General features: G+C 49.4%; 1 protein-coding gene across 1 annotated transcript in view; it reads left to right on the top strand.

Annotated features, from left to right (window-relative positions):
- Window positions 1–1,701: 1,701 nt before the first annotated feature.
- MYO5B (myosin VB) overlaps window positions 1,702–26,848 on the top strand; it is a 161,092-nt gene continuing 135,945 nt past the window's right edge. The window contains exon 1 of the mRNA XM_069880976.1: window positions 1,702–1,731. Coding sequence (XP_069737077.1) covers window positions 1,705–1,731 — 27 coding nt within the window. The 5' untranslated portion in view covers window positions 1,702–1,704. The remainder of the gene's footprint in view (window positions 1,732–26,848) is intronic.

Genomic DNA, 26,848 nt, shown 5'->3' with positions numbered 1-26,848 from the left:
GGAGCCGAGCGGAGCCGAGCCGAGCCAGAGGAGAGCAACGAAGCTGGTGAAGGGGCTGGAGAACAGGCCTTATGAGGAACGGCTGAGAGAGCTGGGGGTGTTTAGCCTGGAGAAGAGGAGGCTGAGGGGAGACCTCATTGCTCTCTACAACTACCTGAAAGGAGGTTGTGGAGAGGAGGGTGCTGGGCTCTTCTCCCAAGTGACAGGGGACAGGACAAGAGGGAATGGCCTCAAGCTCCACCAGGGGAGGTTCAAGCTGGATATTAGGAAAAAAATTTCATGGAAAGGGTCACTGGTCCCTGGCAGAGGCTGCCCAGGGAGGGGGTTGATTCACCTTCCCTGGAGGGGTTTAAGGGATGGGTGGACGAGGTGCTGAGGGACATGGTTTAGTGTTTGGTAGGAATGGTTGGACTTGATGATCCGGTGGGTCTCTTCCAACCTGGTGATTCTATGATTCTGTGTGAATGGAACCAAACTGAGCTGAATGGAGCTGAGTGGAGCCGAACCCAGCCAAACTGGGCTGTGTACAGCCAAATGGAACTGAATGCAGCCGAATGGAACAGAACTAGGACGAATGGAGCCGAATGGAAGTGAACCCAGCTGAACCGAGTCACGCACAGCCGAACGGAACTGAACTGAACCGAGACAAATGGAACCGAATCGAGCTGAATGGATCCGAATCGAGCTGAATGGAACCAAATCGAGCCAAATGGATCCAAATCGAGCCGAATGGAACCAAATTGAGCCAAATGGATCCGATTCAAGCCAAATGGATCCTAATTGAGCCGAATGGAACCAAATCGAGCCAAATGGATCCAAATCGAGCCAAATGGAACCAAATCAAACCAAATGGATCCGAATCGAGCCGAATGGAACTGAATCGAGCCGAATGGAACCAAATCGAGCCGAATGGATCCGAATCGAGCCGAATGGATCCAAATTGAGCTGAATGGATCCAAATAGAGCTGAATGGAACCAAATAAAGCAGAATGGAACCGAATCGAGGCAAATGGATCTGAATCAAGCCAAATGGATACGAATCTGATTGAATGAATCCGAATTGATTTGAATGGAACCGAATTGAGCCGAATGGATCCAAATCAAGCCAAATGGTTCAGAATAAAGCCAAATGGATACAAATCTAGTTGAATGAATCCGAATCGATCCAAATGGATCCAAATGGATTCTAATAAAGTCAAATGGAACCAAATTGAGCCAAATGGATCTGAATAAAGCCGAATGGACACGAATCTAGTTGAATGAATCTGAATCGATCTGAATGGATCCGAATAAAGCTAAATGGAACCGAATCAAAGCAAATGGATCCGAATCGAGCTGAATGGAACCAAATCGATCTGAATGGATCCGAATGGATCCTAATAAAGTCTAATGGAGCCGAATTGAGCCGAATGGATCTGAATCGAGCCAAATGGATCAGAATAAAGCCGAATGGGTACGAATCTAGTTGAATGAATCCGAATCGATCTGAATGGATCCAAATCGAGCCGAGCCGAGCGCATCCCGCCCCATCCATACCTGTGCGGGGCGGGGCAGGGGCGGAGCGGCGCTGCCTCCTCCTCCTCCTCCGTATCCTCCTCCTCCTCCTCCTCCTCGCCGCATTCCTAGCGCCCCGGCCGGCGGCGAAGGTTGTAAAGGTCGGTCTGTCTCCATGCCGGTTGTTCTGTCCACCCGCCGGCCCCAGCAATGTCCACCGCGCAGCTTTACACCAAGGTGAGCGGGGCGGGGAGGGCGAGCGTCCTTGTATTCCAGGAGGGATCGCTTCCCAATCGTGGAAGGGACCTGCAACTTCCCCTGCTTCTTCGGGACCGCGCTCCCCCTCCTCCTCCCCGAGCATCCCTCCCCAGCATCCCTCCCCAGCATCCCACCCCGGCATCCCACCCCGGCATCCCACCCCGGCATCCCACCTCGGCATCCCACCTCGGCATCCCACCTCGGCATCCCACCTCGGCATCCCACCCCGGCATCCCACCCGAGCATCCCTCCCCGAGCATCCCTCCCCGAGCATCCCACCCGAGCATCCCACCCGAGCATCCCACCCCGGCATCCCACCCCGGCATCCCACCCCGGCATCCCACCCCGGCATCCCACCTCGGCATCCCACCCCGGCATCCCACCCGAGCATTCCTCCCCGAGCATCCCTCTCCGAGCATCCCACCTCGGCATCCCACCCCGGCGTCCCACCCCAAGCATCCCTCCCCAAGCATCCCTGCACCTGCGGGTACCACGATGGGTTTCCATGGTGGGAATAGACCCTCCCGGGATTCCAAACCTCCCGGGAGAACGAGGAAGCTGGATTTGTGCAGGGAAAGGTGAACTTCGCCCCTCTGTCAAGGTTGTGACAGAGCTGATTTCATCCGTCGTGGGGTCAGGTAGCACAGGGAGGACGAACGCACAGCTAAACACACTTGGCTTCCCAAAATTCTTGTTGGATTGTGTTTTCCTTCCTATTCCTAAAACACCAGTGTGGAGGGAGAGGGGAAAAAACAGTCCTTACAAGTGCCATAACTCACCAGAAGGCTCCTGGAGAAAGTGGAAAAAGGTGAAAAAAGGTGCCTGGCTCCCAGTTTTTTTTCTGTTTTGCCACTCCTGAATAAGTGCCTTGGACGGGTGCGACCGAGCACACCCGCTTCCTCCTGGCAGGCAGGAAGGGAACATGGCTGGTGGCCTCGCCAGGCGCCGCGCACCGCCGGACGGCACCCAGGGTGCCAGCCAGTCACCCTCCCCATCGCTTCCCAGAGGGAAAACCTGATTTGCTCCTAAAAAGTGGCTGTTCTGAACACAGAAAGTTCAGTTGCTAATTTTTAAGCAGAGCTTTGGATTTAGAGAAGATGTTTCTTCTTTCCTCCCCCCCCTCCCTTTTTTTTTCCAGCTTATTTGGCTGTGGGATGCTCGGGCAGGGCGCAGGGTATTCCCATTCCTTGGCAAAAACGGGCTGGGGATGTGCTCCATGCAGTTTATTTCTTTCTGCCCCCTTCCCAGCAAGAGGTTTGTATCCAGAGAGATACTTGCTGATCGGCTTTGCGTGGCGAAAGAGCTCCTCACACGCAGGAGATCTGCCTGGTACGGAGCGATAGCTGGTACGGAGAGAGCTCTCTCCCCGTGCTCCGTGTCTTCCCGAAGCTACCCAGGAGTGCCGTGGGCAGCCGGGATCCGGGGAATGTGCTTGGTAAAAGCCATCAATAATGCTAGGCAGGGGCTCATCGAGAAAAGTGCTTGGCTTCAGCACGGGTTTTGCTGAAAGGCTGTAAGGTGCCAGCATCCTCTGCTGCAATAATGAGAATTTCAGTGTTTTAAGTTCTTTCTGTGACCATGATCAGCATGGGGACATTACCAGGCTGGCACCAGCCCTCTCAAGGAACCACGTTTTGTCTTGTCTCTGTGCCAGTTTCCCAGGCTTAACTTTGCTGCAGGCTTCTGCTTCTGTAACTCATTTTGCAGACAGTTTTTATGTAATATTGGGGGCTGCCACTTAATTCTTTTGGCCATTGAAGTCAAACGGATGCAGAATGAAAAGTGAATCTGGCAGCTCCTCCTTTGAACCTGCGGGAGTTTTAAGAAGATCCGCTGGATTGAGCGGGGCTGCCTGTGAGCAGGCTGACCTCAGTCCTTCTCGCAAACACTTCAAAAGCAGAGTCTAAGTTTTGGAAACCCTTTTTTTTCTTTTTCCCCTCTCCCTTTGGAAAATCTAAAGGGAAGCACAAGGAACGCTGCTGCTCCAGCATGCTGACTGCAGCATCTCATCGGATGCCTGGATGCGATGGCAAGCATCCCTGGGGGAAGGGGAGGCTGGCTCCAAGTGCCATGTTATCCGTTCTGTGGGTTATAACAACCACGTTAATTGATTCTTAATGATCAGATAATTAACCTGTGTTGTGTTTTTATGCTAACTTGCTCAGGTTTATTCTCCCGTTGATGTACTGAATGGGCATAACGTGCCTGCTTGGGCATTGCTGGTGGTCCTGTTGCTTTTTCGAAACTCTTGGATGAGGCACCTAGGAGGTGGTGGGGATTTAGTGGTAATCTACGCACGTCATTAATTTTTAGCTTATTTTTTGTAACAACAAAGATTCTTGATGAGACCTAGCGTTTCAGCGCTGGCCCCTCTGATGGTGTCCGTCTGTCTTGTAGGACATTTTAGGGATGCTGGTGGTGGGGCCACGGATGGTGCTGTGAATCCACGTGGGGCAGGGTCTTGTTCTCCACGGGGCTTCTGTTCTGGCTCTGGGCTTTGAAGCAGGAGGAAAATGCTTCCTTGAGTGTATAAGAAAAGAGCAAAGAAGGCTTTAAAATCCACAAGGAACCCAGCAGCCTTAAGATACTGTGCCTGGTGGTGGCACTTGCTAACGCAGGACCCCAAGATGAAGTAGGTGTGTTTTTCTCTAGCCTGCTCTTCGGAAAGATCACCGGTGCGTGAGTGCAGTCTCTTGGTCCCTGTAGCTCCACTCGTAGCTCGTGTAAGGTACCAGAGTGTGGTGGGGAGAAGACAACCTGCTGGCTGCTGTGCCCTGCACAGTAGGTGTTGATGCACCCTCTGTGCCCGGCTGCCAGAAGATGCTTTCATGGAGCACACAGGGATGAGCAGAGGAAAGCAGCAGGGGAGAGCTTCTGGGGGGTGTTACAGTACAGGAGGTGACTTTCCAAGCGCAGAGGTGGGGACTCCTAAATCACCTTGTCAGCAGGATGGGGATCAGGCTCTTTGAGGGAGGATGCAGAGGGAGGGAAGGCGGACGATCCACTGGAATCGATACAGCCGTCTCGGTAAAAGCTTATCGATCCGATGCACAGTGTTGCATTAGCACAACCACAACAGTACCTGTCTTGAAGTCCTTCCTCCTCCTGGTTGAACGAGGATGGACAAAACTGGGAGCTACTTCAGAGCAGCCGAGCGAGACTTTTCAGGTCCTCCCACCCCTCCTTCTGGCTGGGCTGTAATGGGAGCCACTCTGTGTTGTGTAGAGAGCCCTTAACTTCCAGCTGATGCTTGCAGAAGATCTCCTGGGACCTTGTGGGACATGTAGCATGTTCTTGGTGCTTACGTTCATGCTTGTTAAGCCTCTGCTGTGTTAAACTCGGCACTGCCCTGAGGAGCACTTAAGCTGGAGAGGAACCTCTTCTTAAAACACCCAGCAGCTGTGAGTTGGTGATGCAGGCCCTCTCCATGTGATGTCTGAGCAGGGATGACTGGTGTTTAATAGCCCCCACCAAACCAGATAATTAGCAGCTGTGCCTAATTACGAGCATGCGAGTAGCTCCAAAACTGCATCAGCCTTCAAGCACGTAGGACTCCACTTGGGTAAACAGTTATAGAGAGATCATTATAATACTTTCCTGCTCTCGATGTGGCACCTGGGGACTTCAGGGTTGTCTGGCTGTGGGTTTTGTGCTGTGGCAGAAACAAAACGAGTTCAGCGTGACGCACGTTCCAGCAGAAGAGGAGCAGTCTGGTCAGGGGTGCGGAGCTGGTCCTGGAGCCCCCGGCACCGGTGCATGCAAGAGGAGAAGGGGAGGTTTTATCATTGAGGACTCTTGCTAGCAAAAAGCTAGTTCCAGATAGAGAGAGAGCTGGTGGGGCTTTGTCTAACCTGTGTATGGCCCAGTTACTCCATGCAAACATCTTCCCAAGGCTGCCTGGGGCCAGTCCTGCTCCTGCTGTGTCCTCAGGGCTCCTGCTGGAGCGTGGCAGTGGTGGGATATCTGTGCTGATGATGCTGCTCAGCCAATACTGAAGCTTCTCAAGCCCCATTTAGCTGAAGCAGGAGGTGAAGGCAGCTCTCTTTCCCTCTTCTCCAGCCAGACCCCTCCAAAGAAACCTGTTGCTGATGCAGCTAAACCACAGCTGAGGTAACTGCATCCCCAATCCCTGTAAGCCCGTGCAGATGCTAGCATTGCTCTGTAATGAGATAACGGGGATGCTCTGCTCCTCTGAGCTGGGTGCTGGGCAGGTTGGAGGGAGGACAACGCTCTGGGAGACGCCATCTGCAGCGTTAAACTGGAGTTCAGACTTGTTTGCATGGCTGGCCATCGTTATTGTAAGGTGACGCTCTTGTTATTACTAAAACAAATATAATTGCTTTTGCTCCTGATGTTCTGCTCTCTTAAAAGTACTTCTTAAAATATGTTAATTGTTAATTTAAGCATAGCCTCTGAACATGATGCAAAATAGTGCTTCTGCCAGGCTAGGGAATAAGCTGTGCCTGTCTGCTCCTGGGCTGTTGTGCAGCTTGAGACACGCTCCTCAGAAGGTTTGCAGTTCTATATGAGAAAGAAACCAGGGTATTTATTTATCTTTTTTTTTTTTCTCTTGCCACTGTGCATAGTGACTGCTATTTGCCAAGTATTTTTTAATAGATGATAGAACTTAATGCATTAAAAAAAATCCTCTTCTAACGGCTAGTGTTGGATTTAGAGAACTCTCCGGTTTTCACTTATGGTTGTGGTATTAAATAAAGTGGCTGGAATGGATTGGTGGTTCCTGACCGTGGGGAGAGACTTTTCAAGAGCGAATATTGCCAGTGTGATCACACGCTGATTGAGTCAATGAATTGGCATAAACCTTCTGGCATAAAACCTTTCTGAAAATGATTTATCCTCCAAGGCTCGGGGAGGATTTATCCTTAGCGACTGCCTGTGTGTTTGTTCAGGGTTGAGAAGCAGCTGGGAAGGAACAGAGATTTTCTGTATATTGTGTAGGAAAGTGGTCTGTGGGGGACAGGGAAAATGATGGAATTCAGTTCTAGGTCATCTGTGGGACCTCTGTAGAGCTCTTGGGGATAGGGAACTCCTGAACTCCTGCCTCTGCTCTTTTCAGCTGCTGCTAGGAAAGTCAGGTTGTACTTGAAGGTTTTGGGTTTCTTTTCTTCTTTTTTTTAGATTATGAGGATATGTCTGGGTCATGCCACAAAGCACAGGGACAGCTTGGAGGTCGCAGTGGGATTTTGGTTTGGATACAGGGCCGTCTCACTGAAGGAGCTGGATCCTTCAGCATTCCCAGTCTCCTCCCAATCCTGCCTCATTATTAGCTGCAGTCGCAGAGAGAAATATCATTGAAATGTAAAATATGATTGCTCTGGCCAGCTCTCTGCATCTGGGGACCGTGCCAAGGGCACGGCCACCTCCACAGTGACTCAGGGACCCTCTTTGGCTTCCCTGGGACAGCATGGAGGAGAGAAAAGCAAAGCCAAGCTTGGGGGTTTAAATACCACGCAGCCCACTGGTTATATGGCCCTGAGTAGGTGCAGGGATGGTGAGAGATGGGTGCTGGTGGCTTTTGTGGGCATTTCCCTCCCCTGATGGGCAGGAGGTGGCTGCAGTTCGCCCCGTGCTCTGCTGGAGCAGTGCGGCTGGGCGTCCCGCTGCAGGGCACACCTTGCCAGAGGCTTTGCGCTGCAAAAATAACCCTGTTTTCATTGCTGTTTATGCAATTGTTCGTCTCAGCTCTGCATTTAACAGTGTCGGTGCTGGCGTTAGATGAGAGCCACCGAGATGAGGAACATGGAGCTCTGTGCCGGGGCGCAGCCCTGGGAATAATTCTAGCAAGGCTTCATTAGCTGGATTCCTACTTCATGCTGTTGTACTGGTTGGGATTAAGTTAACTTGCCTTTTTAAAGAATTATTTGTATGATTTCCTGCCCTGATAAAGTTGTAAGGGATACTGAGATGCATACAAGCCCAAGTTTGTAGCTCTTTGCTGGGTGAGCTCCAGGGTGCAGGATGGAAACTTGGGTCTAGAATGGAGGCAATGCATGGCTTGTTCAGATGGGATGGGATGAGTTAGAATCATAGAATCATAGAATAACCAGGTTGGAAGAGACCCACCGGATCATCAAGTCCAACCATTCCTATCAAACACTAAATCATTCCCCTTAGCACCTCGTCCACCCGTGCCTTAAACACCTAAGAGTTGATCTTAACCTTTTCTGTCCTGAGGGAGGAGTTTGACAGAGGGTATTTGTCACAGGCAGCTTGGCCACAGTTGAGGAATGTATTTACAAGTGAGGATTTTTGCTTCGTTATTCTTCTCTGCTGCCAATAACCAGGTGCAGAAAACAATGAATGAGTGTGTGCCTCCTGATGACCAAGAGAAAAGGCTACGTATGTCCCTATCTGTATTTATATATATATATATAAAAATATATACATATATATACACATATATATACATATATATATAAATATGTGTATATACAAGACTATGAGCACCTTGATCACTGGGAGGTGTCTCTGCCCGCAGCAGGGGGGTTGGGACTGGATAGGCTTGAAGGTTCCTTCCAGCCAAAACAGTTCTGTGATTCTGTGTTCGAGGCTGGTCCCAGGTTGCTCTAGGCACTTTGGATGTGCCTTTTAGTCTGTTCTGGCCCAAAAAATAAAAAGGAGTATTGTGTCCTTACTAGGATAGTTGTCTGGGAAGGAAACCACAGCAGCAGCTGAGCTTTAGAGTGAAGGTGGACTTCGGACCTGCTGAGTTAGTTGGTGGTGTAATGAATAGCAGGTAGTGTAGGTGAAGCCCTGTGTTGGGTTTTTTGTATCTGCTCTTTGACCTGTTCCGCAAACAAAGGCGTTTCGTGGCAGTTAAAGAAATATCAGCACAAACTACAGTTCATGTCAGGAAAATGACTGCTTTTATTGCAGCAAGTCCACGAGCCCCTGGCAGACACCTGAAATTACATTCTCGTGAGGAATAACAGCTGTAAGTTGGAGAGGGGCAGATTTAGACTAGACATAAGGAGGAAATTCTTCATGCTGAGGGTGGGGAGGCCCTGGCCCAGGTAGCCCAGGGACGTCGTGGCTGCCCCATCCCTGGAGGGGTTCAAGGCCAGGTGGGATGGGGCTTGGAGCCCCTGATCCAGTGGGAGGTGTCCCTGCCCATGGCATCCAGTTGGAACTGAGTGATCTTTAACGTCCTTTCCAATTCAAACGGTTCTATCATTCTATTCTAATTTTCTCTTTAGCAAAACAAAAAATTCCCTGTGAGCTGTCTGTGTCTTGAGCTTGTTGGTTGTCCCTCATATGCCTCTGGTCTGCTGCAAGACAAACCTCACGGGATTGGGTTGGGATTTGGCTGAGCCTGGTCCTCCAGAAATGAACAAGGACCTGTCCGGAGATGGTGGCAGGGCTGGGGAGGACCAGGGGCTGGTCGTTGATGGTCTTCACATGGTGTTCCTCTTTTGAATGCTCTTTAATGTGATGCCCAGGTCGTGGTAAATTCATCAGATTTACTAACAAAGCTATTAAGGATTTGGTAGTTCTGCTCTTTGCCTTTCCTGCAGTATCCAGAGGGTTTAGAGAGGGACATCCATACAAGGAAGAGCCTGCAGGCTGAAAATGTGACCTTTTCTCCAGCGGTGCTCTCCTTTTGTCCTCATTTGTCCATGCTGAAAGTCTTCTCCAGCTGACTGGAACCTGTGACTCATGGGAATGACCTGAACGTGTTAAAGGCAGGACTGCAAGGATTACAAGCAATATAGCTTTATAAACCTTTACTATAAGGAATGTAAGCCTTTAATTGCAGGGTATGGCCCCCAAACCAGTGGCTTGGTGTGGGGAGGTGGGATGATGGTACAGCTCATCCAGCAGTGTGTGCTCCTGACCTGCTGTGCCACTGTCCTTTGCCACTTTTAAGCAAACCCTATTTTATTTTTTTTTAATTTTATTGATTGATGTTAACCTCCATGGGCTTTTTTAAAAAAAAATTACTGGCTTTTAGTTCCTTGTGCTTCTCCATATGAAGCAGTGGTGCTGTTAGGACATTCAAGCCCCGCTCTGGCAGTTAGAGAGATCATCAAAAATGCTCTGTAATATGTCTTGCTGCCCTCTTTGGTTCTGTTTATTGTGCAGGTTAGGATACCATGGCCATCTCCTTCTTAATGCATGGGCCATCGCTGCCTCTTTCAGTCCATGTTTTGTCTTCTCAGATGAGCATATTTTGGTGGTACCGCAGAATCATGAAATGGTTTGGGTTGGAAGGGACCTCAAAGCCCATCCAGTTCCAGCCCCGCTGGATCAGGGGCTCCAAGTCCTATCCAACCTGGCCTTGAACACCTCCAGGGATGGGGCAGCCACCCCTGCTCTGGGCAACCTGGTTCAGGGCCTCCCCTCCTCACAAGAATTGATAACAAGTCATCTCCATGCTTGAGGTTGACCAAGCCTTTTGTCTCATGACCGCTTCCTATCCTGCTGAACCACGAGCAGCCCCGCAGGTCTGGTGGGCTCCATAGAGGGACAGGTTTCCCTCAGAGGATCCACCGAGGTACAAAGCCAGTGCTTAAATTCATACCTTCACCCTTCCCGTGAGTCATTGCCCAAGCGGCCTTACGATAGCCCTGCTGAGATGTGAGGTGCAGGTGGGATGGGATAACCACCATTTACAGGGCTGTTGGGAGCAGGACGTGTTGTGGATGAGTCACGGCCACTACTTACCAAAATGACATGTTACATCTCGGAGACGCGTCCTGGCGAGTCACCGCTCTCCAAAGGGAAAAAAAAAAAGACCCTTAATACACTTAAAGACGGCATTTAAAAATCACGGAGAACGGTGATGAGAATGTCCTGTTTCTTGTGAAAGCCCTACAGGTGGCTCAGACAAACCTCCAGCTGCCAAATACACGAGCTGGCTGTGCATGAGCAGACAACTCATGCTGACATGTTTCTTAGCAAATAAGGGTTGAAAACTGTTTAAAAAAACCCCCAAAATTAAAAAAGAAAGCTGATTCCTGTGCCTTCATGAAGATGGTCCTTGATGCTATGCCCCAAGTGAGCAGAAAGTCGGTGTAAGCATATCTCAAGGCAGTGAGTGGATACAGAGATACTGAGGTGATGGAAGCTATAATTTTCAATCTAATTAAGCTGAGTAACTCCTTAGTGGATTTATGTTTCTTAATTACTTTGAGCTCTGATAACATGTGCGCTGTGGGTGTCGCTGGGTTTTGGGCAGTGAATGTGATGAACAGACAGAGGAGCAACACTCTCCAAGTGCTTTGGGGACAGAAAGGTTCTCAGACAAGGACTTCAGTCTCCTGGTAGAGTGGAGGTGAAGAGGTGGAGGTGGCTTTCACATGACTGCACTGGACTGCTGTGGTCCTGGATTTGTCCCAGGTAGGACCACATATCTTGTTTTAGAGACTAGGTAAGGGTTGCAGGAAAGGAAGATCCAGCTCTAGACCCATGCAGACCTCAGTGGAAGGTGGATGTGTGAATGCTGATGTGGCTCTTCCCAGCCTTTCCCATGGAAAACTGTTTCTTGCCTGGCCAGTGCCTACCTTCACTACTATGTTCAGCGACCAGAGATAAATTAAAAGGAAGTGAAAGACCAAATGACACTCATCCAGTGCTTTATCAGTGCTTCACATCGTCACACTGTCCTCTTGCTCTCCTGTCTCCACCTGCCCTTGTAAGAAATTACTTCTCTGCGGGTTCTCTGGTAAGATCTCACCTAGAGTCCTGCATCCAGCTCTGGAGCCCTCAGCACAGGAAGGATAGGGATTTGTTGGACTCCATCCAGAGGAGGCCATGGAGATGAGCTCATGGAGCTGGGCTGGAGCACCTCTGCTAGCAGGGCAGGCTGAGAGAGTTGGAGTACTTCAGCCTGGAGAAGAGAAGGCTCCAGGGAGACCTTAGGGCAGCTTCCAGTGCTGAAAGGGGCTCCAGGAAAGCTGGGGAGGGGCTCTGGATAAGGGAGTGCAAAAATAGGATGGGGGGAAGAGTTTGAAGCTGGAAGAGGCGAGATTGAGATGAGATCTTAGGGGGAAATGTGTTTTGTAGCGATTAAGACACGGACCACGTTGATGAGGCAACAAGCGAGATCACCTCCATTGAGAGGATGCAAAAATTATATAGTGTTTCTGTATCCAGTCAGCAGCTACCCCAGTGAATTCCCACCTGTGAGAATCCCACAGTTACAGCGATAGAGTGCAACCCACTATTTACCACAGACGTGCACTGGTGAGACCGCTCCTCGAATCCTGGGGTCAGTTCTGGGCCCCTCACCACAAGAAGGATGTTGAGGCTCTGGAGCGAGTCCAGAGAAGAGCAACAAAGCTGGTGAGGGGGCTGGAGAACAGGCCTTATGAGGAGCGGCTGAGAGAGCTGGGGTTGTTTAGCCTGGAGAAGAGGAGGCTGAGGGGAGACCTCATTGCTCTCTACAACTGCCTGAAAGGAGGTTGTGGAGAGGAGGGAGCTGGGCTCTTCTCCCAGGTGTCAGGGGACAGGACGAGAGGGAATGGCCTCAAGCTCCACCAGGGGAGGTTCAGGATGGACATTAGGAAAAAATATTTCACAGAAAGGGTCATTGGTCCCTGGCAGAGGCTGCCCAGGGAGGGGGTTGAGTCCCCTTCCCTGGAGGGGTTTAAGGCACGGGTGGACGAGGTGCTGAGGGACATGGTTTAGTGAGTGATAGGAATGGTTGGACTTGATGATCCAGTGGGTCTCTTCCAACCTGGTTATTCTATGATTCTTCTATGATTCTATGATTATCTTCATGTTTTCTGTCTAATGCGTTCTTTCCTTATTAACTCACGGGTGTTAGTAAAGATTCCAAGGTGTCACCAAGCCAGCAAGCGTGAGAACCTGTTTGCTCCCTGCTTGCTGCTAATATCATGGGTTTGCCAAGGCATCGGCCGCTTGTCCCAGCACACACGCCACAGTGAAATCTTTCATGCCCACATCATTCCTGTGAGGGTGGGGAGGCCCTGGCCCAGGTTGCCCAGGATGCCCCATCCCTGGAGGGGTTCAAGGCCAGGTTGGATGGGGCTTGGAGCCCCTGATCCAGTGGGAGATGCCCTCGCCCATGGCAGAGGTGGGACTGGATGGGCTTTGAGGTCCCTTTCAACCAACACCATTCTATGGTTGTGATATAACTTGGGTGCCTTAAACGTGCAAATCTGAATTCCAGAAGCTGTTGGTGCTGAAGGTTAGAGGAAGGGCTGGTGCTCTGCCTGCAGCTGGTGGTGGGGTGGGCAGTGGGATTCAGCCTGGCAGTGCAGCTGCCCTGGGGGTGATCGCTGCTGCCCGGCTGCTGCTTGCTGGGAGCTGCTGTGAAGCCTTGTGAGCTCTCACCATGCCAAAATAAACTCAGAGTCGAAGCTGTCAGAGCTCATCTTCATCCTTCTTTGCCTTCCCTGCTACCCTTTCTACTTTGGCAGCATGGGGATCATCCTTGTGATGCCAGATGGACACAAGCAATGCTGCTCAGCCTTGAGAAACCCAAAATATTCATTTCCTTGAGGTGGGTCTGAATTATCTTTAGGAACCACGCTTGCCTGAATTTACCTTTTAGAACCTGGCATTCCATGCTGGAGAGGGTGGGATGGCTGGGGCTCTTTCAGGCTCTGCAGCTCCTCACAGTCCACAAAAGGCAAGACATGAGTACGCTTTTCCTCAGGTGCTACTGCACTGGTGTTTGCATCCTCAAGTCTAGCACCAGGCACGAACCCCACTGATCTCACCCAAATGCAGCTTCCCTACAGCCCATCTTTTTCTCCAAGGGATTGAGTGGTGCAGAAATCCATTTTTTTTTAAAAAAAGAAAGAATGTCTTGGAAATAAAATATTTTGTTTGGCAATGCCAGATTCTGTAGGTTCTCCAAGCTTTCACTATTTTCTTTTTTTAAAATTATTATTATTATTTTTATTTCTATTTACTTTTTCTGGGTTTTTTTGGCTGAAAAAGTTGCTGTCTCCTGGCAGTCTTTTCTGTGGTGCAAAGTTTCATCACTGGAATGTCACATGAAGTAAATTAGCAGAATGCAAACTCTGCTGCTTTGCTAAACTTTGCCCGGATTTCATCTAAGCATTGACCTGGTTGAGTACTTACGGGCTCCAACTCTCTCTCTGGTGAGGAGGGAGCTCAGCCCCAGCTGTGGTCTCCAAAGTAGCACTCATCCTGGCTGAACATCCTTCCCAGGGCTCCAGGAAGGCTAGGGGGGGGCTTTTTCCAAGGGCATGGAGTGACTGGACAAAGGGGAATGGCTTTAAATCGGAAGAGGGAAGATTTAGATCAGACATTGGAAAGAAAATCCCTGCAATGACGGCAGGGAAGCCCTGGCCCAGTTTTACCCAGGGATGTCGTGGCTGCCCCATCCCTGGAGGGGTTCAAGGCCAGGTTGGATGGGGCTTGGAGCCCCTGATCCAGTGGGAGGTGTCCCTGCCCATGGCTGGGGGTGGGACTAGATGGGTTTGAGGTCTGTTCCAACCCAAACCATGCTATGGTTCTGTGAAATCATGTCTGAGCTATTACTTGCTGTTGTATCCAAAATTTAAATGGTGTTTTCTGTGTAGCTGGCTTACTGTTTTTTTCCCCCTCATTTTTAGTCTAGGATGACTTTACTTTAATATTGAATCACTGGAGATTTATTACTCCAGTTTAGGTTGTCACTAGTCTCCAGTGCAGGGGTTTTTGGAGACCCTGTGTGAGAAGCAGACTGGATGTTGTGGCTAACAGAAAACCCCCCGGAACTGAGTGTGCAGAAGTGTTTTTAACAATCAGACCGTGCAGTTCGTAGGTTAGTGAGGTGCAGCGATTAAGACATGGACCCCGTCGATGAGGCAACAAGCGAGATCACCTCCATTGAGAGGATGCAAACCTTATAGAGTGTTTCTGTATCCAGTCAGCAGCTACCCCAGTGAATTCCCACCCGTGAGAATCCCACAGTTACAGCGATAGAGTGCAACCCACCATTTACCACAGATGTGCCCTTTGTCTTCATGTTTTCTGTCTAATGCAATCTTTTCTTATTAACTCTTGGGTGTTAGTAAAGATTCCAAGGTGTCACCAAGCCAGCAGGCATGAGAACCCCGGCTGTTTGCTCCCTGCTTGCTGCTGATATCACGGGTTTGCTAAGGCATCGACCGCTTGTCCCAGCACACACGCCACAGTGAAATCTTTCATGCCTGCAGTGATGTTTCACCCTTTTAGCAACTCTGAAGGCAGTTTCTTGTCTCTCTGCATTCTGTATTAAACACTGTACGTTTCTAAAGGAAAAACCTTCCAGGAAACAATGTGATTTTCCTCGGTTGTGTTTTGGGGTCTATCAGCTGGTGGCTGCTCTATCCAGCATGCCATCTTTTGGCTTATAACCCTCTTTGATGCGGCTCGTTCAGGGGAAAAATGGCATTACGTGCTACCTCAGTCACTCAGATGTCAGAGGATATCGTGTTTGACTAATCAGGGGAAATTTGGGAAGATTTAGTAATGCCAGGAGACATGACCCACTTTCAGATAAACGCTTTTCAGACAATAGAGTTTGAGCTCTGTGGTGGGGGAGGGGGAGACATTCACAGAGTAGAAATAATTGTTTATAACTTTTAAATCTTATTTTAATGTGCTGACCCTTTCCAAGGTTCACGATGGGTTTTCTTTCTTTTTCTGCTGGTATTCTTTTTTTTTTTTGACAGGCTGAGAGAGTTGGGGTTGTTCAGCCTGGAGAAGAGAAGGCTGAGGGGAGACCTTAGTGCAGCTTCCAGTGCTGAAAGGGGCTCTTGATCAGGGAGTGCAGTGATTGGACAAAGGGGAATGGCTTTAAATTGGAAGGGGAAGATTTAGGTCAGACATTAGGAAGAAATTCTCCACAATGATGCTGGGGAGGCCCTGGCCCAGGTTGCCCAGAGAAGCTGTGGCTGCCCCATCCCTGGAGGGGTTCAAGGCCAGGTTGGATGGGGCTTGGAGCCCCTGATCCAGTGGGAGGTGTCCCTGCCCATGGCAAAGGTTGGAACTGCCTAGACTTTAAGATCCCTTCCAACCCAAACCTTTCTGTGACTCTCTGATTCCTCACTATGTGCTGAGGTACCTGGATGGCAGGCTTAAATACCTAACATAATAGAAAAAGGTGTGTATATCCTGCATGCATCTCATTCTACCAATTCCTATTCTATTAGGCATTATCTGTTTTTCAACAAATCTGTGTTATCTGGAGATGACCATCCCTGGGCTGCAGGATGCCCGTCACCTTTGCTATGCTTCCTGAATGCCCATCAACCTGGTTTCCCATCACCTTTGGGATGCTCCCTCAGGCACTGAGGTGACTGGTAGGATGTTGGGAAGCTCTGGTCCAGCTACTGATGCCCAGTTTTGGCTGGGGATGGATGAGGAACCCAGTGAGCTGTGTAGGAGTCTGCCTGGAGTGTTCACCTGATGAAATGCATCTTGCACACATAAGGACATTAATCCATATGTCCAGCTTTCTGTGTTTCTTTGTGCTACAAACCTTATATACAGTTTTATCCTTGTTCCAGTATTGTTTGTGGTTTCTGGCCAAAACAGTAACTGAAATTGCAGAGGAGTGGCACTATGACGTTGCAAAACTGTGAGAAAGCCAAACCTGATGCTTAAATTTCTAGTATATGAGCCTTTTCTTCAAAGACAACAAAAGAGAGCGTTCTTCAAGTAGTCACTGCATAATTTTCAGTGCTGCAAGTTCTGTCAAGTAACTCACTGTGGCCGTTTTCTTTGTGCAAGGTTTTATCTTTGAAGCCATGTGAGCTGAGCAAAACCGACTTAAAATTTCTCATAACCCTTTATTAAAAATAGCTTTGTAATCCTTCCAGACTATAGCAACAAAACTTCTGTCTTCATTTTGTATTGAAACTAAGCTCTGGCTATACCTTGCGATTTGCTGTGCTGATGTGATTGTCCAGTGTGGTGGAGCAGTGTCAGAGCCCACCTGAAAATGTGAAGATGCCCTGTGCTGCATGAGCAGTGTATTAGGGGAAAAACCCTGTCCTAGGGGTGTGCTGGAATGACTGTTGGTTTCTGGTAGGGGGTCCAAGTTTTCAAACTTCCATTGTTATTTTTGAAGACAACCTTTTGAATGATCCTTGAGCTCTAGGTGTTTTTCAGTGCTCTGTTTTTGCCTGCAGCCATGGACTTAATTTCTGCGTCTTCCACAGTGGGAAAAGCCACTCAAAGCCCTTGTACTCCAAGTAGTGCAGGGAAATGACATGGAGAGATGGTTTCAAGCTGTAAGAGGGGAGATCGAGATGTGATTTTAGGAAGAAATGTTTTGCAGTGAGGGTGGGGAGGCCCTGGCCCAGGTTGCCCAGAGCAGTGGTGGCTGCCCCATCCCTGGAGGGGTTCAAGGCCAGGTTGGATGGGGCTTGGAGCCCCTGATCCAGTGGGAGGTGTCCCTGCCCCTGGCAGGGGGTGGAACTGGATGGGCTTTAAGGTCCCTTCCAACCCATTCTTTGATTCCATGATTCTGTTTTACCTGCTGTTACAGTGATAGCTGGAAGAAACCCATCCCTGGTGCTTGTCTAAATAAATGCATTTCCTGTGCGTGTACTTCTGGGTCTGCAGTGAGCTGGTCACTGGAACATCCATTGGGGCTCTGAACACCAAATTCTTGTTGTGTCCCATGAAATACTCCAGTGGAATTCCCGAAGCACTAATTGCAGTTGTTGTGACCCTGGCTGAAGTCATGCGTGATACCAAGAGCTCGTGTGATATTTGGATGACTCGGGAACGATGGTACCTGGTTAGGCAGGAAGGTGGTTCTGCTGCTTCTGTATGCATTGGTGATGCTGGTGCCTGCCTGCTCCCTCTCATGTGCCTGGGAAGCAGCTGCAAAGTTGGGAAGAGCCAAAATACATCAGGGATCTGGACAAACCTGTGCTCCAGTCAGGTTGAACTTCAATACAGTTAATTTGTCTGGGAGGGAAGAGGCCAGTTTGGAAGGGCTTGGCTCCACTCGTCCTGCTCACACCAAATTTTTTGTAATTTAGCAAGCTAGGACAGAATGAAATGCAGTGGCCAAGACCTGAAAGAGCTAGCCCAGCAGCTGGACATGCTGGAGACAGGTGCAGGTCTGAACCACAACTCATAATTTGAAAGCTGAATAGTTTTTGAAACACCCTGAGAGATGGAAGAGGCCCTGGCTACATCTGCCTCTACCTGCTTTAACCCTGTAAACAGCACTGGTCTTTGGCTCTTATGCAAAGGTTTGTGCATAATTTATGTCTGCTTTAAAAATTGGCTGCTGTGTTGACACAGTTGTCCAGTGCCTGTGGTTCAGGCATGGAGGAGTCTCTTGGGAGTCACAACAGCCATCGAAGAGATTCGTATTAGATGGCTGAACTGGGATGTATTAAGGATGTTTAAGTTGTACCATGGAAGCAGGCCAGTTAAAAATGGAGGCTTGGCTTTTTTCATCCTTAATTTCAAGGCAGAGCTTAAGAAACGCTGAAGCCACCAGGCAAGCATGGACAGATCTTGTGCAAAGGTAATAAGCCTGTGAGGGAGTGAACAGGGTCTCCTTCACCTCATAGTCACTTTCTTAAGTGCACTGAATGTGAGCAGCGAAGGCAGGCGTGAAAATATAGAATTACAGAATCACAGAGTGGTTGAGGTTGGAAGGGGCCTCAAAGCCCATCCAGTTCCACCCCCTGCCATGGGCAGGGACACCTCCCACTGGATCAGGGGCTCCACGCCCCATCCAGCCTGGCCTTGAACCCCTCCAGGGATGGGGCAGCCACCCCTGCTCTGGGCAACCTGGGCAAGGGGCTCCCTACCCTCCCAGGAGAACATTTCTTCTTAAGATCTCATCTCAATCTACCCTCTTTGAGCTGAAAACTGTTCCCCCTCATCCCCTCCCTGCCCTCTCTGATCCAGAGCCCCTCCCCAGCTTTCCTGTAGCCCCTCTCAGCACTGGAAGCTGCTCCAAAGTCTCCCCAGAGCCTTCTCTTCTCCAGGATGAACAACCCCAACTCTCTCAGCCTGTCCTGCTATGGGAGGTTCTCCAGCCCTCAGATCATGGTCGTGACCCTGCTCTGGATTCAGTCTAACAGATCCATGTGCTTTAGACACTGAGCTGGCCTTGGATATTTGTGGGAGTGACAAGTGAAATCTTGATGTATTCCTTCAGTTACCAGCTGTTTCTGATGCTGGTGATGATGTCCTGGAGCTGCCTGCCAGCATCCTTCCCATGAGGTAGGAGCCTTGCTGAGGGCTTCTCTTGTCCATGAGGAGGCTGTGAGCCTCCCAGATTTGAACCCTGAGCTCATCTGTGTGGCGTTAGCAATTGCTGACCTCTCTACTTCTTCTTGTGCCTCAGTTCCACATGCTCACAAAACATCCCACTTTGGGGGACTTAAACAATTGCTGGGGATGTTTCTTGCATTTGGTTTCTGCAGATGTATATGTGACACTGCGTATAAAGTTACTGTAGTGATAACACGCATCTGAGGAGTGATAATAGGGTTTGACTCTGATGCCTGTCTAGCTGCTGGAGCAGCCCCTGTCCTTTCATTTCCTGATACGGAGAGATTTGCAAGTTATTTTCCTCAGTGTCAGTGGCAAATAAGATGTGGGCTTTCTCCTGTGCATGCAAATCCTGAAGGGAGTTCAGAAGCATCAGAGGAGCAGGGAAGTCCCAGCTCAGGAGCTTTCCCAACCTGCGTTTCTGGCTGGAAGCAGTCAGTGGGGATGCAGGTACTTGCTGGTTTCCTTTCAAACAAAGCTCAGCCTTTTGACTGTGCTTGACAGAGGGAAATATTCATTTGAGAACAAGGAAAAATACCTTCTAAACAGGTTAAACTGCTTTCCAATGAAAAGAACTGTTGTGAAAAACAGTCCCTTGGGGTTTCTTACTGCAACATCAGCTCTGGCAGCCAAAACAAGCTCTGTTCGTGGCTGTGCTGTACCTGTTGGTGACAGCCACGTTGTCCCCTGCTCCTGCATTTCTGTGCCTATTGGTGCACTCTTTGCAGACCTTGCAATGACTTGGACAGTGGCGTGTTTCCACTGAGGTGGTTTCTGCAAAACGCATGAGGCTGGAGCCGAAATCCTCATTCCCAGGGCTGGAAATGCCATCAAAGGAGTGAGCATGGAAATACTAGGACTTCTGGACTGTCTCTGTAGGGGAATGGTCAAAAGCATCACAGAAAATAAATTGGCAGGAGGTGACCAGCAGTTCCCTTGGGCATTGAACCAGGTGGGTTTTGTTCTGCAGGGCTGCTTGGCTAGTGGCTTTCCAGTGTGGTGCAGCTCATGCCAGGGACGTCCTTTAGCTTTGCATCTGGAAGTGACCCCGTTTTGCAAACATAACACAGAGAGGACCGGGGAGAGGAGAGGAAAGCAAATATTTGCATTTCTCCTGTTGAATCCATCTTGCTGATGCTCTGATAGGACACGTTCCTCTCTCATTTGAGTGTCTGCTTTTACTAAAGTGTTTCTGAATGTACCATTTGTTCACTGAGAAGTGAGTCTCATCTCCACAGTAGCTGGGAAGAGGGAGGCTGTGCACTGGCAGTAGCTTTAAAAAGCTCTGGTAGGGGCATGATGCCATCATTGCTGCAGGGGCTGGGTTATCAGGGAGCAGCAGGGTGAGAGTTGCTGTGGGGAGGAGTGAAACTGAAATGGTGGCAAAGGCTGTTTGGTGTTTGGCAGTCTGCTTGGCTGTGGGTGGAGGAGATGAAGGCAATGGTATCAAGCTTGGAAAGCACCCGTGCATTGCTCATCTCAGTATCCTGGGAGGCAGAAGCAAGGGCGTGACTTCTCTGATAAAAAAAAAAAAAAAAAAGAATCTCAGTGACTGTTGTATTTACCAAGTCAAAATTTTGAAGTGGTTTTATTCCTTGGATATCCCATACCTGAGTTTGTAATGCTAGTGCTCTTTACAGAGCATTGAAAGGAGGTTGTGGTGAGCTGAGTGCTGGTCTCTTCTCCCAAGTAACAAGCGATGGGATGAGAGGAACTGGCCTTAATTTGTGCTAAGAGAAGTTTATATCGGATATTAGGAACAATTCTTCATGGAAAAGATTGTCAAGCATTGGCAAAGGCTCCCCAGGGAGGTGGTGGAGTCCCCATCCCTGGAGGAATTTAAAAGGATGTGGAAATGTGGTGCTCAGGGACATGGCTTAGTTGGCAGTACTTAGGTTAAGGGTTGGACTTGATAATCTTGGAGACCTTTTCCAGCCTAAACGATTCTGTGATTGTATTCTGTTTGTTATTTTCATGAATTATATTCTAATAATTATGGTAGCTTGAGACTTTCATCTGATACTCAGAAACTTCTGGGGAAACAGCTATTTGGTGCTACCTTTGTGGTTTTGGAGAAAGAGGGAGTTGATCCAAGTGGAGATTCATGGAGTCATAGAACGTCCTGAGTTGGAAGGGACCCACAAGGATCATTGTGTTTAACCCTTGTCCCTGCACAGGACACCCCAACATTCATGCCATGGGGCTGTTGGCTTTGGCTAAATGCTTCTGGAATATTGTCATACTTGGCACCATGACTGCTTCCCTGTTCCAGTGCTCCACCACCCTCTGGGGAAAGAACCTCTTCCTAATGTCCCGCATAACCCTCCCCTGGCTCATCTTCCTGACATTGGTCACCAAAGAGAAGAGCTCATCACCTGCTCCTCCTTCTCCCTTGGTGAGGAAGCTGCAGACTGTGGTGAGGTCTCCCCTCAGTCTCCTCCTCTGCTCTGAGCTGAACAGACCAAGTGACTTCAGCTGCTCCTCATACAACTTCCCCTCTAAACCCTTCACCAACTTAGGTTTTGAGGAATTTGTGTTGTGATGGAAACCTACTTATATCATTTGCTGAGCTTTGGGTAGCTCTGCAGTTGGCTTCCTGCTGCTGCCTCCGTGATCCCACTCTACTTGTGATTGTCCCTGAGCTCCACCTGCCTTCCTGAGTGGTCTGAGAAGCTGAAAGCTTGAATTATGGCTCCTGGGACATGGGAAGCTGATGAAAATTTCACTCCAAAGTCTGATTCCTACTCTTGTGCCTTCATTTTCTAAATATATATATTTGTATCAAATAAAAATAACCTTTTCCTTATAATTTCTACTTGAGAACTGCCCTGAGTTTAGCTGAAATTCTATTTTGAATACCTATTGGTTGGGTAAAGACTTGTAATTATGCTCAAAGCACAATAATACTTGGTTTATTTCTGATGTCACCTAGGAAATTGTGACTTTAGTGTGATGCAAGTCGTCAGAAAGAAGTGATTCTTGTCTCCCCAGCCACACCCCACTGGGGTTGGGGACCCCCTTTCAGTTCCTCCAAGCAGTTTTGACATGTGTGGAGAATCACTGAAGTTCAGATCATGGATTTCAGTTTAATCCCGTGGTCACATTTGATGCTTGTTTGTAACGAACAGAAATTCACTTCTCAGTAGGTCTGGTGAAAGGATCACGGCACAAGATACTTTTGCAGGCAAGATGTTCCTACAGTTATATGTTTGAAAAACTGGCTTGGTTTCGGATACGAAAAGCATTTCACTGTCTCAGCTGAAGGTTAAAATACCTCAAACTTTTGCAAATGTGGTGTGAAACAGGGCTAAAATTGGTCTGGGAGTTTTCACTCTGTGTTTCTTAAGCTCTGGGAATTGAGCCGTGTGTGTCACATTCAGCTGGGGGATAATATCACCATCATCTCTCTTAAGTTACTAATTGACTGTAATTTTCCAGAAATGGAGTTGTCATTTATGCTTTTACATACATGGAAGAGCACAGTCTGCTAGTGCCTCCAAAAGGATGTGTACATCATTTATTTATGGTCACAAAACTATATCATGCTTGATGAGAGCTCTCTGGAGCACCTTCAGTGCTGGCTGTGCTTCTGGTGCCCATGGAGCTGTGGTCCTTTGTCTGGTGCCATCATGTGCCTGTGCCCCTGATTTTCAAATAATGCCATCTCTCCCAGAGGAGAGGTCCTGCAAGACCATCTCCTGCACTGGCAGGTGCTTAATGCTCCAGAGCTTGTGGAGCATTTAGCACCACATACATGGGGCAACAGACCTTCAAAGCTTAGGTTTTGGGCAGCTGAAGAAAACCCCTACTGACAGTAAACCCGGAAAGAAACATCACAACCTACTGCATCATGTTGTATGCCCTGAATATTACTTCTTTAGTTATGTTGGCATGATTGCTTCTCACTCAACCATTGAATATCCACATTTATGCTGAGAACTTAATGGACTGAGTCTTAGAATCATAGAATCACCAGATTGGAAAAGACCCACCGGATCATCCAGTCCAGCCATTCCCATCAATCACTAAACCATGCCCCTCAGCACCTCGTCCACCCGTGCCTTAAACCCCTCCAGGGAAGGGGACTCAACCCCCTCCCTGGGCAGCCTCTGCCAGGGACCAATCACCCTTTCTGTGAAATATTTTCTTCCTAATGTGCAGCCTGAACCTCCCCTGGCGGAGCTTGAGGCCATTCCTTCTTGTCCTGTCCCCTGTCCCTTGGGAGAAGAGCCCAGCTCCCTCCTCTCCACAACCTCCTTTCAGGTAGTTGTAGAGAGCAATGAGGTCTCCCCTCAGCCTCCTCTTCTCCACGCTAAACACCCCCAGCTCTCTCAGCTGTTCCTCATAAGGCCTGTTCTCCAGCCCCCTCACCAGCTTTGTTGCTCTTCTCTGGACTCGCTCCAGAGCCTCAACATCCTTCTTGTGGTGAGGGGCCCAGAACTGAACACAGGATTTGAGGAGCGGTCTCACCAGTGCCGAGTCCAGAGGGAGAAGAACCTCCCTGGACCTGCTGGTCACGCCGTTTCTGATCCAAGCCAAGATGCCATTGGCCTTCTTGGCCACCTGGGCCACTGCTGGCTCATGTTCAGTCGCTGTCAACCAACACCCCCAGGTCCCTCTCCTCCAGGCACTTTTCTAGCCACTTTTCGTCAAGTCTGTAGCTGCTCAGGGTTGTTGTGTTCCAAGTGCAGGACCTGGCACTGAGCACTGTTGAACCCCTCCTGTTGGCCTTGGCGCATGGATCCAGCCTGTCCAGGTGGCTCTGCAGAGCGTTCCTGTCCTCCAGCAGCTTGACACTCCCACTCAATGTGGTGTCACCTGCAAGCCGAATGAGGGAGCACTTAATCCCCTCATCTAGATATTGGATAAAGATACTAAACAGTCTGGTCACAGCACTGAGCCCTGCGGACACCACATGTGACTGGCCACCAACTGGATTTAGCTTTGTCCACCATAACTCTGCTATGGCAAATGGTGTCAAAGGCTTTAGTAAAGTATGGGTAGATAATATCCACATCCCTTCCCTCATGCACTAGGTGGATCACCTGGTCTTAGAAGGAGACCAGGTTAGTCAGGCAGACCCTGCCTTTCTTAAGCCCATGGACTTAATCACCTGCCTATCCTATAAGTGATGCGTGAGGGCTCTCAAGATGGAATCATAGAATCATAGAATAACCAGGTTGGAAGAGACCCACCAGATTATTGAGTCCAACCGTTCCTATCAAACACTAACCCATGCCCCTTAGCACCTCGTCCACCCGTCCCTTAAACCCCTCCAGGGAAGGTGACTCAACCCCCTCCCTGGGCAGCCTCTGACAGGGACCAATGACCCTTTCTGTGAAGAATTTTTTCCTAATGTCCAGCCTAAACCTCCCCTGGCGGAGCTTGAGGCCATTCCCTCTCGTCCTGTCCCCTGTCCCTTGGGAGAAGAGTCCAGCTCCCTCCTCTCCACAACCTCCTTTCAGGTAGTTGTAGAGAGCAATGAGGTCTCCCCTCAGCCTCCTCTTCTCCAGGCTAAACAACCCCAAGATGATCTACTCCATAACCTTTCTTGCTCCATGTAGACTATTAGGTTGCAAAACATTTCCTCGTGGATTATGAAGGCTCTATGCTGCTTCCCGTTGCTGCCTTTCACCTCAGCAGGCTGGGTACCCGAACAACTGCTCTGAGCATTAAAGACTGGGGCAAAGAAGCTATTAAGCACCTCAGCCTTTTCCCCAGTCTTTGTTACTGCATTTCCCCTGCATCCAATAAAGGCTGGAGGTTCTCCTTAGCGTCCTGTTGCTGCTAATGTATTTATAGAAACATTTTTATTGTCTCTTACCTCAGTAGACAGATTAAGTTCTAGTTGGACTTTGGCCCCTCTTATTTTCTCTCTGCGTAACCTCACAGCATTGTTGTACCTAACCTACTAAGTTGCCTGCTCCTTCTTCCAAAAATGAAGGGAATGGAGAGGGAAGAAGCAGCACCCGTTGCTGTGATAGGTTTTTTGTTAAGTTATTTCTATTTTCTCTTTTTGTTTGGGGTGTTTTGTTGTGTGGACACTGTGATGTTTCATGAGGGCTGTGTTTGATCTGTGTGGGACTGTGTGTTTTTATGCTGCTAGGGCAACTGCACTTCCAAGGGGAAGAATCATAGAATAACCAGGTTGGAAGAGACCCACCGGATCATTGAGTCCAACCATTCCTATCAAACACTAAACCATGTCCCTCAGCGCCTCATCCACCCGTCCCTTAAACACCTCCAGGGAAGGTGACTCAATCCCCTCCCTGGGCAGCCTCTGCCAGGGACCAACGATCCTTTTTGTGAAGAATTTTTTCCTAATGTCCAGCCTAAACCTCCCCTGGTGGAGCTTGAGGCCATTCCCTATCGTCCTGTCCCCTGTCACCTGGGAGAAGAGCCCAGCACCCTCCTCTCCACAACCTCCTTTCAGGTAGTTGTAGAGAGCAATGAGGTCTCCCCTCAGCCTCCTCTTCTCCAGGCTAAACACCCCCAGCTCTCTCAGCCGTTCCTCATAAGGCCTGTTCTCCAGCCCCCTCACCAGCTTCGTTGCTCTTCTCTGGACTCGCTCCAGAGCCTCAACATCCTTCTTGTGGTGAGGGGCCCAGAACTGAACACAGCATTCGAGGAGCGGTCTCCCCAGGGCCGAGTCCAGAGGGAGAAGAACCTCCCTGGACCTGCTGGCCACGCCATTTCTGATCCAAGCCAAGATGCCATTGGCCTTCTTGGCCCCCTGGGCCACTGCTGGCTCATGTTCAGTCGCTGTCAACCAACACCCCCAGGTCCCTCTCCTCCAGGCAGTTTCCAGCCAGACGTCTCCTAGTCTGGAGCTGCTCAGGGTTGTTGTGCCCCAAGTGCAGGACCCGGCATTTGGCCTTGTTAAACCTCCTGCCATTGGTCTCAGCCCATGGATCCAGCCTGTTCAGATCCCTTTGGAGCCTCCCGACCCTCCAGCAGATCCACGCTTCCACCCATCTTAGTGTCGTCTGCAAACTTGCTAAGAGATTCACCTAATGCACAGGAGACATTGCCAAGATGTGGGAGAAATTCAAACTGGAAGGTGAAGGCTAGAAAAGATGCATTTGGTGGTGTAACCCTCTCTACTCCATTCTCTCTCCTCTCTCGGACAGTCTTCTGCATTTTGATCTCCTTTTCTGAGTTCTTCCTCAGAAGAACCCAGTTTTGCTAACAGAATCATCTCTTAAATCTCCTGTGATTCAAAATTCAGGGGTTAACGGAGATGATTTTTCCCACCATCCTACCTTTTTTAAGCTTTTATCTCCTCTACATTTATTTGACAAAATTGTATATGGGATTTACAAGATTGTTTTTCAGGGAGCTGCTCCATGCTATAAATAAGAAACTTAAGGACATCAGGGCTGGAAGATCTGGAAGCAGCCACAGAGATGATCTGAGGGCTGGAGCCCCTCTGCTATGAGAACAGGCTCAGAGAGTTGGGGTTGTTCAGCCTGGAGAAAACAAGGCTGCAGGGAGACCTTAGAGCAGCTTCCAGTGCTGAAAGGGTCTCCAGGAAAGCTGGGGAGGGGCTCTGGATCAGGGAGTGCAGGGACAGGACAAGGGCGAAAGGTTTTCAGGTGAAAGAGGGGAGATTGAGATGAGACCTTAGGAAGAAATGTTTTCCTGTGAGGTGGGGAAGCCCTAACAGGTTGCCCAGAGCCGTGGTGGCTGCCCCATCCCTGGAGGGGTTCAAGGCCAGGTTGGACGGGGCTTGGAGCCCCTGATCCAGTGGGAGGTGTCCCTGCCCATGGCAGGGGATGGGACTGGATAAGCTTTGAGGTCCCTTCTAACCTAAACCATTCCATGGTTCTATGAAAGCCAAAATCTTGGTATTTTAGTCGGACAG

Source organism: Phaenicophaeus curvirostris, chromosome Z (genome assembly GCF_032191515.1).
Source record: "Phaenicophaeus curvirostris isolate KB17595 chromosome Z, BPBGC_Pcur_1.0, whole genome shotgun sequence".
NCBI classification, from domain to species: domain Eukaryota; kingdom Metazoa; phylum Chordata; class Aves; order Cuculiformes; family Cuculidae; genus Phaenicophaeus; species Phaenicophaeus curvirostris.
Note: the sequence above shows the minus strand (reverse complement) of the source record. Positions and strands in the feature narration are given on the sequence as shown.